A 13170-nucleotide genomic window follows, 5' to 3' on the forward strand; every position below is an offset into this window, starting at 1 on the left:
TCAGGATCTTTTAAGAAGTTTAAAATGACTGTCTTACTACGCCCAACCTCAGCGCTGCGAAAGGCCTTTCTTATGCAGCTCAACAATCCCACCGTGCTGAAAAAGAGAGCGTTTTTTCTGCTTATTAAAAGGTAATGACAGTGTTCAAACATTTTTGCCAAGATTTTGGCTTTTAAAGGCTATGTTCTTCAACTTTTGATCAGCTTATGAACAGCCTATATAACTTTATTGGTTGTATTGGTTGTTTTTGTCTCACTCCCGTTTCTTCTTTTTGCATTTTGAACCTCTACTTAGAACCTTCCTAAGACCCACCAGTGCAAAATGCATGCAATTTTTCAACTGGTCTTAAGATTTTGATCAGGAGTGTATATCAGTCTTTTGATCTGCCACAATAACGCAATCAATTTAAATGAAAATACCTCAGCAATATTTAGGCGAGATTAAAAAAGATATTAATTTAATCAATTAATTACGGATCTAAATTAATTAAGCTGTCAATTTTAAAAAATCTCTTGACAGTACTCATTTTGACTTTTTCTAAAAAAAACTTTGTGAGTGATTTCAGTGTTTTTCTAGGCTTGTAAAGAAAAGCTGCACAAGCATATTTCATTTCATATTTTAATTACACAGTTACATTGTTCAACACAGACAATAACCTGAATTAGAATGTTTTACAGCTTCACACATCCAACAGAGCGAACAGTTAAAGAGCGGTATTAGCAACAGGAAGGAAAGCATGCAAGAAATAAATACAAATCAGAATTTAATTCCTCTGGCACAGTTTACTTCATCTAAAAAACGGCAACAGGAACTTTTGAAGAGAGAGAAATAAAAGAAAGATTTTCAGATTTTCAGTCAACCTTCCCTACAGAAACATGTTTTCTCTGTCATAATGTATTGCACAATACAGTATAGAATGCTTCCCTACACAAGAAGAAAAAAAAAACAAAAACACACCCTTGTTTTCAGTTTATGTAAAGGTAAAAAGAGTACCATCCTGAGCCACGGCTTTTTTTGGGTACGCAAGTGCGGTATCCGCTTGCGACTCTCGCTATTCATCAGCGCCTGTGTCACAGGAAGGATGCATCATCACTTTGGATGAGCCTTGAAATGTCATTGGTAAAGATACGGTTTGGGGTATAGGATGCTACAAATGGCAACCTGCTAAAATGCATCTTTCCTAAACATGCTTTTTGTCAAGTACATAGTTGAATAGTGACTGATGTCAAGTGGAGAGCCTAGGATGGTATTTCACAAAAGCAGAGCCCATCTATCTTCACAGAGTGCAGAGAAAAGTATATGACATTGCAATACAAATCTCCTGACGTAAGCATGGACACAAAAAAGTACAGTTAGACTTCAGGTCTGCCATTTTTGTGTGAATCTAGCTTCACACCCCACGGCAAATTCCCAAACTCTCTATTAATGCTTGAACTAAAACATTACCTCAGGTAGAATTGAAGTGAAATAGCTTTTGGTTGTATTTTGGTCATGTATATGTGGTCTGTTGGGTTTGGTTTTGTTTCTTTGAGGGCTTCCACGCATGCAGACAAGGGTGCACAGCTAACAAAGCTTGAAAAGAGCTGCCATCATATTGTTGTTTTGATGAAGATATTGTTCACAAACACAGCATTTTAAACCAGAAAGCTGTTGCTACACATTGTGAATCTCTGTCAGTCATCTGCCTGGGATGTTTCATTAAAGCTCGGAGGATTTCAAGTACAGCGACGTGGAAAAAACTAAGCATTTTACAAAAACACACTCCTCCACTCACACGGGAAAAACATCATGCATTCATTTTATCTCTGCATGGCTTTGTAACTGCGAGAATACACAACCAGAAGGCTTTGCAAAGGAGATGCTTCTTCTATTTAGAATGTGCACAACTCGCATTTTGGTTGCTCTTGAATGGGTTGTGCACGCTTAAAACTCAGCTGGCTCTTCTTTTCTGACTGTTTGTATATCAGTTCACTTTGGTTAACTGGAGTGAAGCTCTAACTTTATCCTATCTGGTTCGTCATCACATCAGGTCAAAGCCGCTTATGGCAATGCAGGAGTACTTTGGTCTGCGCTTTTATTGGTTTTGGATAACAAATGGCGTGTTGTCGTCAATGTTGTGTTCAGTGATATGTTTGACTGTTTGTGAGACATCTGATGGAATCAAGTATAATGGCAAGGCCTTTCAATAGCCAAAGAAGGTGTGGATGTGCACTTCCATGTCTGCTCTGCAGCCCATCTTTTCAAAGTCCAGGTCAAGCTCTCCTGGTGATTAGCTGTATGGTCTCAGGAGGTAGCGATCGAAGAGTGGTTTAGTGTAGTAAAAAGTCAACACCACATCACGGAGGCTCTTTTGTCACCAATACAAAAATGTTACACAGAGATGCAGGGCAGCTTATTTGCGTTGTATGCCTCAGATATAACGTTTCACTACAGCCATCTGTTGATAGCTTGAAGTCCTATAATGTAACTCACTGTGGGTTTGGCTCAGGTGTTTAGGAGACAAAATTTACTTGAACGTGGCCACATGGCCCTTTTTCCACTCAGGAAAACCCAAGGCTGCTAATCAGCCAAGGGAATGCTGCACGGAACAAGGCAATAAGCGACCCTCAGGGCTGACCCATTTTTATCTTAGCAAAAAATCAGTAAAGGCAAGATAATTATCTAAAACGCATGAGAGTCAAATGAAACTCTGATGTTGGCCTTACCTTAGCTTAATACTGGCTAATTGTTCAATCCCACCATGAAAGATGATCCTGCAGCTAGAGGAACCAAACATACCTAAACAGTGATGAAGAGAAAATTACACAGAGGAACTTTGCTAAATGAGCCGTAATGTTTTTTTTTTTTTTTAGGTCTCAATTAGACCTAAATTTGGTTTGAACTATATGAATTGAGTCCCCTCCGATGCAAGATTGACCAGAACAGGTGTGAAGGAAGTGCGTTATACTGAAAATATTCATTTGTTAAAGCCTAATTCAGTTAGTCCTGGAAGTCATGCAGTTCATGCATCCTTGATCTGTTTGAATGTACTATCTACTCAACAGAGTGTCACGTGACTCTTGGATTTAATGTAAATGAAAAGTGTTTGAATTGCCTTAACAAAAAAGAGCAATTGGAGAAACAAATGAACTGTGAGAAAATCATATTCTGGACATTAAAGTTTAAAGGTTTCTGTTATTTGGCAAACACATTTTTTGGACCTCTTTAAATACTATGTACATTCACATTAAGTTACTGATGTTACTTTAAATATATTTATATGTATCTATATTATATGACACCCTATGGGCAGTTGCTGAGGTTCCATTCAGTAGCTGAATTCTCTTCATATTGCACCTCCGTCCTCTCACTGTCTTACAATGCGAGCAATACAAAATATTCTACAAGAGGGGTTTCATCTCATCAATACAGATACAACAAATCAAACAATGAGTACAATGCGGGGCTTTCAGTCGTAGACAAGCGTCCTTGCTCGGACACCACTGCTAAGCCCAAATGACAATGGGGAAAATGAATGGTAACAAAAAACAATTCAGTTTGTGGATATACACAAGGGCAGCACATGTGGACATCAGCGACAATAGACATTATTGAAAAAAGAAAAGAGGAGCAATATCTACAAGCAGGTTAGATCCCTTTTCCGCGCTGTCCTGCTCTGATGTTTTGTCCGAAAGCAGGCTGGGAGCTGGGGGAGGGACGGACGAGAGTCAAGTAGTCGAGCCAGAGCGTAGAAGGAGGGTGTGGGGCGAAGGGAGGTAGAAAGAGAGGAGAGTCTGCACCGCCCTTCTCTTGGCTCCATCATCTGTTCATCGTGCTTTGGAAAATGTGTGTGAATGTAAAGGTAAATATCACCTAACCATTAGAGCTTTAAAAAAAAAACCCAACGCTCTCATGTGTTTCTGATGTATGCGATTGCTCCAACAAAGTTTGAGGATTTGGTAGCTACATTAAAATGTGTGTGTAACTTTGTCTCTGTTGAGTCTGTGTAGCTTTTCCATTCCCACTCTCACACAAATCTCATTTTGGTGAGGCCTCGGTCCATTTCACCAAGTCCTTCACAGCATTGTCCATGTGTTCACTAGTCTGGGCCATCACTGAAGGATTGCTGAAGTCTCGTCCGCAGTGCAGAAGGCGGCTGCACATCAGAGCCTGGCTCTCTCTCTCTCGGCCTGCCTTATCTGCTGAGGAGGTGATGTTGCTTTGCGTTTGGTTATGAGTGCTTCTCTTTATCGCTTACTCACTTTGGCAGTGTAATACAAAGGTTTGGATCGTGTTGTTTTTTTCATCTTTAAATTCATTTGGGTTCACAATGGTTCAGAGAGGTGAGTCCGGCGTAGATTTTTCTTGGCTCGCTAGCAAGGTAGTTAGCAGTTTAAAACTTCATTTCACGACATCAGAATCATCACATTGTTGTCTCTTATTTAGAATATTTGGACTTGTCTTTGTTTTCCCTTAAAGCCAAAAAGAAATGTTTAATAAATACTAAGTTGCGTTTCCGAGGAGTAAATTTTTCCCCTTTGCTCATCCTATTTCAACGAAAAGTTAATTATCCTTTGCTCGTTAGCATTTGGACACTGGAGAAAAACCAGGGTGATAGTGCACATAACAGGGCTGGCTACTGTTATCATTGGTGCTAAATTAAAAGGAAATTGAAGTGCTAATTGGTCTTGTCTTCTCCCTTACCACAGCTCTTATCTTAATTGACCGTGCTTCATCTTAGTCAAGTCTGCAAGTAAGTTCTCAGCAAACACGTTGATATGTTTCTGTCACTTATCGCTGTGCTTTTCAACATTTACACTACACTGAATGCCACTGTGTGTATTGTTGAGAAAGACATAGAGATATATTTTGGGGGGAGGGTAACCAGTTTTTTTTTTTTTAATCTGATGGTTAGAAAACGACTGAAGTGGAACTGAACAAGAACTGCAATGTAGGAGGAGGAAAGGGGTCAATGTGCAGTGAAGTTTGGTTTTGTGTGGATGGTGGCCACTGTCACATCAGAGCGCAGGTACGGGTCAGGGGTCAGACGTCAGCGAGATGTGGCATCCAGTAGGGCGGGTGTGGCTGGAGTGGTGGAGCGCGAGGCACTGCTTGAACTGCTCTCCTTGGGGCTGGCCGACATGCTCCCACTACCACTGCCCGCCCCGCCTGCAATACCGCTCTGGCCCGCCAGCGACAGCGGACCCGGGGGGGTACTCTCTGAGTGGGTGGGGGGTGCGCTGGACAACGCCGAGGATGAGGAGGGAGTGCCAAGAGGGACGCTGCTGCCCCCTGGCATCCCCTGCAGGCCTTGACCACAGACATGGTGGTGCCTCTCCCAGTCTTTGTGTTGGCAGAATGAGCCGCAGTAGCGAGCTGTGTTGCACCCGCTGCACGTTTCGCTGGCTTTTCTCCCACAGTTCCAGCAGCTCTGGTGAGACAGTGGGAAGACAGACGGTTGATAAAAATAAGTCTCTTGGTTCATGACACAGTTATGTTTGTTTGTCACTTGATTTATGGCTCTTCTCCTAAACCTCTTTACATGGTGAATCCATTTTAAGTCTGCTCTGGTTTGAGTCACCAGCAGGTGGTGGTCATCTGCTCTGGAACGGCCTCAGTCTGGCACCCTGCTCCTACCATCTGGGTCTGTCTGACTTTATTACACAAACAACTGGACTGTTTCTACAATGATGACGGCAACATGGTGATGGTGCAACTAGCCAAGTGCCAAGAGCTGTCAGCTGCATGTAGCAGTAGAACCAGTCAGAAACTTGCGCAAATTATGGGAGCTGCTGCTGGCAGGGGCGTCAAAGTGAAGGGGAAAATTGGAATGGTGTACCATGGCCCCGAGCATAATAATATTTAAACATGTTACTGATAAAAACCGACGTCATAAATGTTAAGAGAAAATAATTTTTGCTGTGAAAGTTCAATAACATGGTTGCTTTAAGGTTGCTCTCTGTCATGATAAGGTACTGCAATGGGGGGGCTAGAGTTCGAGCGTACTCTATCAGCCATGAGTGCGAATTGTCGGGAGCTTCTCTGGCTATATTGAAGTAATGATTGCTGCGGTGTGTACTCTCCTTAACACGTTTGTGGCAATATCAAGAATTTTGTGCAACAGGAGCCGATATTTTCTTAACCAAATGATTCAGGAATGGAGATTAAGAAGAAAGAGGGCAAGAATTTGGGGCTGTGGCAGTTTGTGGAGAACTTGCTGCGACGTTTCTTCCGAATTGCGTGTGGGTGAGTGGTTTCACTGAGACTTTTTAAAAATAATTTTCGGATGAGAAGAACTTTTGCCTACATCAGTGAGTATCTTTATCCAATTCTCGCACGGTTAAACCACGTCTTTTGATGACGTATAGGTTGGATATATGCGAACCAACCATTGAGACGGCAGCAGATCGGATACATATTCGGATTTATATCTTTATACCAAGAAGGCCTTAATCGCATTTGAAAAAATACGAATTGTACTGTTCACAATGACATGAAAAAAATCATATACAGGTGTCATGTGAGCAAAAAAATCAGAATTGACCTGCAGTATGAACGTAGCCTTACATATGTGGATATAAATCCGATATGGATCCGATGCTACTGCAGTCTGCACATTCGGGTCGTGTATATCCGACCTGTACGTCATCTTGCCGCGCGTGAGTTGGGGAAAGGCACTTATGGATGAAGGGAAGTTTATTTTTGTCATTTGAAATAGTTTAAAAATCGGTGTGACTGAAGCAGCTCAGGTCAATGTCCCACCACTCCTGGCTCTGACATCCACCCATACGCTCCTCGGAACAAATGTCGCAAACTGCTGGCGCCAAAAGTCTTGCCCTGGATCTTCTTAATCTGCTACACTCAATAATTTTGTCAAGAAAATTTTGCCTTCACTTGCACAAAATTCTTGAAATTGTTACAAATGTGCCAGGGAGACTACAAGTTGGGGCAATGTTTACTTCCATAAAGACACGGCACCACATGTGATGTGGTGTTTCCGTGCGCATGTGCGTCACATGAACGATGCATTACATTCACATTACAAACTAATACAATCCTCATTTTTTTGGTAATGTGAACGACTACATAAAAAGGATCAAATTTTAACAAAAAAACAAAGTACAGCGTGAACATAGGGTCAGAGACTGCATGTATGTGAATGTGCAAGCACGTGCCGGCCATGTGCCTTTGCACGAGCCGAGCCACTCCCCCTTTTTGGGCTGAAAGACAATTGTGAAGAATATATAATTTTTTGACCCAATCTGTTCTCTGAAACCTCTGTTGTTAACAAATGCTAGACAGTGGTGGTGTTCTTATATTTTTTGGGTGGAAAAACGTGTAATTTGAAGCCATTTGAAGGAGGGATAGCACCTTTAATCGAAATAAGACTGTCTGAGACGCTCGACACCCACCTTGCAAGAATGCAAGATGATTGATTCCACCTAGTAGGACTCGTGAATGGTCAAGGTTGCTATTGCAGCCTATTGCAACAGACTCGTTGGTAAGTGTTCTGAGCTGAATGACTCACACTAAGAAAAACATCAAGCTGCCACAAGAGAAACAAGCTAAAGGTAGGTAGCCAAATGCTTGCTATGTTGTTTTCAAAGAAAGGTTTGTTCTAACCAAACGTGCATTATGTATGATTGATGAAATTCCATGGTTTTAATCAGTTGCATGAAACTTCGTTGTGAGGGTGTGCGTGTGGCGAGGAGCAGCTAAGATGAACGTCTGCTGTCGGTTGTTTATAGATGCAGAGTCGTGAAATTGAAACTAGTTTACATGTCTTGTGAAAGTAAATTCCGACTGACTGGACTTTGGGGTTCACTCATAGGCCTGCCTTTTCATATCTAATACTATGAAATCAAACCTAAAACACAAAATTCATAACCCGTAGTAAAACAACTCAAGGCTGCTACGGTGGGGTGTACATATTGCTGAATATTTTTACTCAAGGGAGCTATAGCGACAGATCTCCACAATGATTTTCAGTGCAGGACAAGCACAGATAAGTATGATACCTCTTAGAATATTTTAACTGATGTGCGATGTCCCAGTGTTCTGGAATGCAGCAAAACTGAAGGTGTGGTTGTCTGTGATACTCACTTCACTGGAGTCCTCCTGTTGGTTGATGACAGTTAATGCATCCTCAGAGGCTTGTCTCTTGGCCTCAGCCAGCGCCCTCTCCATTTTCGAGCGTTCTGCTGAAATCATCTCATGAGCTTTCCTCTCAGCATCTGACACCGCCTTCTGTAGCTCCGACATCGCCTGTCGCTTCACTTCATTCACGGCTTCTTCTGAGAAGGAGCGAGAGAGGGAGAAAAAGGGAAGTGTTAGTGCCTCCCCCTGATCCGTCATCATTTATTGAAGCTCTTTAAGCTGCTTTTTTGTTGTATCTTGGCGAACAGATGTACGCCATCCAAGATTTAAAAGTTTATGCCAGAAATGGGAAGCAGCCAGACTTCAGTGATGAATTCCAACACAATCTGGACAGAGTGGAGAACAGCAGATGCCTGCAAAGTTTTGTCACCAGCTTGGTTGTTCATCCACCATCATGGGATTCCCTTTTCTGTGTGATTGTCCTTCTGTCATCTGGATGGTTCAGTAACAAATCCTCAGCCACTAAGCAACCTGAATAAACTCCAATGTGTTCACGATGTTTATCTTCACTACAATCTTCCAAAAATGTAGTATTTTTTGGACATGCGAGGAGGCATTCTTTTTTTTTTTTTTTACAGCAAGCTGGTAAAATATAAGGGCACAAGCATTACGAGATTCCACTTAATCAATCTATTAATCAATCTGGTGATGGGCTAGTTTGGCGGATGCCTTTTTCGGCTTGTGGTTACATGAGGTTGTTGAAAACCTGATTTGCCCACAAAGATTCCTGACCTCAACACATTTGTGATGAACTAGGATGTAAATGATTAAATCCCACAGACACACTCCATGTTCCCTTTTGTCCCTCGAATATCTACTATTACAGTCCCAGCCTGAAATAGAAACTTCCATCCGTCATCGCTATGTAAGAGGAAGGCGTGGTACATTTCTACATCTTTAATTGATATTACCCAAGAAATATAGTGCCAGAATTTTCATAAGGCTTTCCGCTCTTTGGGAAATATGGCTGCCAAATGCACACTTTATTGATTAATATGCAAATCAAGTCCATGCGACTGTGATTACAAGAATGAGAGATTCATATCTTGTAATATGGAATATATTTGCAATGATTAAAAGCTGTTTAAATATTACATTTACTTTCTCCATCCTACACACACACTAACACTCAAAAGGTGCTTGCCAGGTGCATCCAAGCCACACATAATAGGAGGTTTAGCTGTTTTCACCACTGCTACCTACTTTAGTTCATCCTGTCAGAGAAGCTGTCGCTTCTCCGCACTGCTCCATTCCACACACTTTGTCATGCATTTGTGGTGTGTCTGACTGCATGAGCTAGAATCCTTTGATTCCTGTATCCTTCATGTCAACCCTAACCCTAACCTACATAGAAAGTCTGACATGTCTCAATTTCTCCTCCTATTTCCGTTTTTTTCCCATTTCCCCTCTTTATTCTTTCCACTCAAACACGATCTGCATTATCCCAAGCTCAACCATCAAGCCTAACGCATGCACTACCAAGATAAGTTTACAAATTTAATTAATTCTTATCAAGAAGACGGCGTAGCAGATGCTGGGGCAATTAGCACTTAATGAAAAACACAGGGGCAGAAATATTAACGTTATGATTCCACAGGGATTTGCCGAGTCTTTTCACAGACTAGATTCTTTTTTTCCCCGTGCACAAATCACCGCAATCTCTCAAGCTGAACCCGATCAGAGAAAATAGTACGTGTCTGGTTTTAATTAAAAGGCGCAGGGGCAGACTACCTGGCTGCACACTCTCATACACAAAAACACACTCAAGGGTAAGATGTTGTGAGTGAGATATGTTACTCACCCTGCTTGTTTTGTAGGTGCTTTAGTGCTGGGGAGAGCGGGATGCTTGTAGTACCTGTATGAAAAACAACTGCAGTTAAAAGAGCTTTTTTCTGCTGGTGAAAATGCAGCACAGTGTTTTATTTTAACAGCAGCAGCGTCTTTGCTCTACAAGGTCTATATACTGTATAAGGAGGATGACTGCAAAGTCATTTTGACACGGATGGGAAAAGGTCTGACCCAGACGACTTCTGGGATGGGCTTTATTGAACATGCAGTAAGGAGAAAAAAGCCCAGGGAAGTGCAACATTGCATCCGTTTGACTACAAACGGAGACTATTCAGTACTAACAATTGCAGGCTAGCCATGTATCTGTAATTTATTGATATGTATTCACACTGATATGAGGACTGTGAATGAAATTAGGAAAACACTCACAATTATAAATTGGGAGGTATGAACTTGAGATAGTGCTTCTTTGGATAATAGAGAGAATTTGTTGGGTTACTTCAAACTGTGCTGCTGTGGCCTGCCTCAGGCCAGGTGACTGCATTTTCACTGCATCTTAACTGCAGTGGCCTTTCATAGTGGTGACAGGTGGAAGGCATTTTGGCAGAATGTCGCAGTGGGCTTCCAATCTCCCAGCCTCATGGACTTATGACTTTAAGGTCTCTGTTCTGTATAGGCCACATTCCCACCAAGCGGTACTGTTGAATTTATCTTGCCACGGTACAGTTTGGAGCGGTAAACAATGATTTTTAACAGGGCTTCCATCAGTGTAGACTGGATGGTGATCTCCAAAGAGGGGGCATGTGACATAGTAGTAACAGTGGAGAACATCCAACAGTGTTTTGTTTCCTCCATGAACGCGGCTATTAAATTACAGTGACAAAATTGTACAGCCTGGTGGAAAGAAGGCTTTGGTGGCTGTGGATGACAAACTGAATGTCCATTTGAAAATGTATATGCATGTATGATTGTGTCTTTGTGTGAATGCAAGCGATTTTGTCAGTGTGAGGTTATTTGCAAAGACACTGAAAAAGGCAACCGATGCATTGGTGGTTACTGGTGCTTACCAGCTTTTCTCCAGATTTCTTCTGGCAGGTATCCCGATGGAGGTCTATGTAAGAAGTCTCTGTGGATCTCTGAAACACACATTGAACTAATCAATAATGTAATAATGTGGGCCAAACCTATATTGTACATTATACTATAAATCAAATCCCCCCAAAAGTTTCCATCAGGTACTGAGCTAAACCCTTTAGTTTCTAATTAGTGTCAATACAGCGTGTGTCTTGAAATAACACACGTGTAAAATATAACACACAAGTCAGGACCACCTCACTCTTTCTATGCTTAATATGAATTCATTGCCAGCATCTTCAAATGGGCCCTACCTCGCTATGAGTATTTTTCTGTGTGTGATTGTCTACCTGTCTGTCTGCCTGTCTGCCTTTCAGCAGCAGAAGAAGCTCCTTTGGACAGAGTCTCACTGCTGCTAGCTGTGTTGGAGGAGGAGTTGTGGTGAGGAGTAGGAGGAAGAGGAGGAGGAAGGCAGTGCTGTCCGTTGCTCCCACCTTTTTTCATCTCCTCAACGTCGCTGTAGCGTCGTATCCAATGGTTCATCTCCTCTCGATCGGCCTCCTGGCAGCGCCGCAGCACAGTCAGAGAGCGGCGCGTCTTCTCCACCATGTCCATGATACAGTTCAGGAGCTGAAAGAGACACAAACATCAATATTAATAGATGAACATTCTAGCATCTCATCTTTTTTGGACAAGCCTAAGCTTCCAACAGTTTGGGGGAAGGCGCACACACCAAGGGTCATAAAGGCACGTTGGAATGAGTTTGTTGTGGATGAACATAAGAGCCCTGATCTCTGGATTTGGATTAACTACAACTGAGATCTCACTAAAAATTTTTCTGGATGAAAGGCCAAAAATTCCTACAGACACACTGCAATATCTTGTGGAAAGTCCATTGCTGCAAATGGGAGACCAGCTCTATATATTTTTGTCCATTTTTGTCCATTTTCCACTTCCAGCTGTTGTCATGGGCAATATAGACAGTATTAGGTCTGTATTTGCATGTGTTTCACTCAGTTCTTGGCCATGTGCTAGTTAGTGAATGTAAATTTGTAAGAGCATTACGGTCATAATGTAACAGCTGGGCTGCAGATGAAAAAGTTGAGCCGATTCCTTCCACCCTTTTGCTCCATTCGCTGCCAACTCAACAGATTGCCTTTCATTTCTGTCTTTTACCTCGCATTCTAATGTCACTTTCATGCACACTTCCCAGCATTGCCACTGCTGTCTGCACCGCTAAATGTGCTTAGCATGGTCGGCATTCAAGCCTTCCCATTATTCGCATTCAAATTTCTTCTCCGTTATTCCCTCGCTCTGCCTTCATTCCTCGCTCTCCACTCCACCATTCCATCCCCTCTCAGTAAGCTATATTTATTTCAGTGAAGTGTTTCTAATTTGGCAGGGGTCCAGGCCTGGCCGGTTCTCTCCATGACTGCAGCTCTTGTCTCAGCTGCTCTGCCCAGCTGGAGCTGCTCTCTGCTGGGTCGCGAGCTCCATCTGGGGCCGTAATTCTCTGCATGAGTGTGTACTGTATATGTGTCTGGTGTGTGCTCTACTGCCTTCATGAAGTTGGGTGTCAGCACACCGAATGCATGTGAATGACATTGGCATTAGTGATGTGTGGATCGATACTGAAATATCGATACTTCCAATACCAGATCTTGAACCTCTAAAATCGATTTTTTTATCGTAGATAGTTTTTTCTGTTCTTTTCTGTCAGAGTTTAATATAAATAAATTACTCTGATGTCTCATATTCTTTATGCTATGACTAGAAATACACTACCTTTTAAAATTTTGCAGACACAAAAAGCATATTTGCACAAAGTATCGGTATCGGATGGGTATTGCCGATACCAGAATGAATTTTACTCAGTGTCGGACCAAAAAGGACATCGGTTGTATCGCACATCACTAATTGGCATTAAAAATGGCAACCATGCAGGTACATACATTATCAAGGTGCTTCCATTCTTCTGCCCACTCTCGATCTGTTAGACGGTGGTCGATCACTTCCTCTTGGCGGGCTCCATGCACTGCTGTAACAAAAGAGAGGTCATATAAAGCACATATACAGTGGATCCCCGCATTTTTGCAATTCAGCATTCACACCCTCCGATTTTGATCGAAATTATATTTTTTGTTGCGAAATCCACTTTGACTTGTGTGAGGA

At 42.1% G+C, this 13170-nt stretch overlaps 1 protein-coding gene across 8 annotated transcripts in view; it reads right to left on the bottom strand.

Annotated features, from left to right (window-relative positions):
* Positions 1–631: 631 nt before the first annotated feature.
* Positions 632–13170, bottom strand: part of cbfa2t3 (CBFA2/RUNX1 partner transcriptional co-repressor 3) — a 56447-nt gene continuing 43908 nt past the window's right edge. For 2 of the 8 annotated variants that reach the window (XM_054770510.1, XM_054770516.1), the window contains exons 7-12: positions 12951–13036; positions 11349–11628; positions 10992–11060; positions 9938–9991; positions 8083–8273; positions 632–5410 (exon numbers count right to left, since the gene is read on the bottom strand). In XM_054770510.1, the coding sequence (XP_054626485.1) occupies positions 5030–5410; positions 8083–8273; positions 9938–9991; positions 10992–11060; positions 11349–11628; positions 12951–13036 (1061 nt within the window). In that variant the 3' untranslated portion in view covers positions 632–5029. The remainder of the gene's footprint in view (positions 5411–8082; positions 8274–9937; positions 9992–10991; positions 11061–11348; positions 11629–12950; positions 13037–13170) is intronic. The other 6 variants (XM_054770513.1, XM_054770511.1, XM_054770514.1 and 3 more) reach the window with 6 other exon arrangements.

Source organism: Dunckerocampus dactyliophorus, chromosome 3, assembly GCF_027744805.1.
Source record: "Dunckerocampus dactyliophorus isolate RoL2022-P2 chromosome 3, RoL_Ddac_1.1, whole genome shotgun sequence".
NCBI classification, from domain to species: domain Eukaryota; kingdom Metazoa; phylum Chordata; class Actinopteri; order Syngnathiformes; family Syngnathidae; genus Dunckerocampus; species Dunckerocampus dactyliophorus.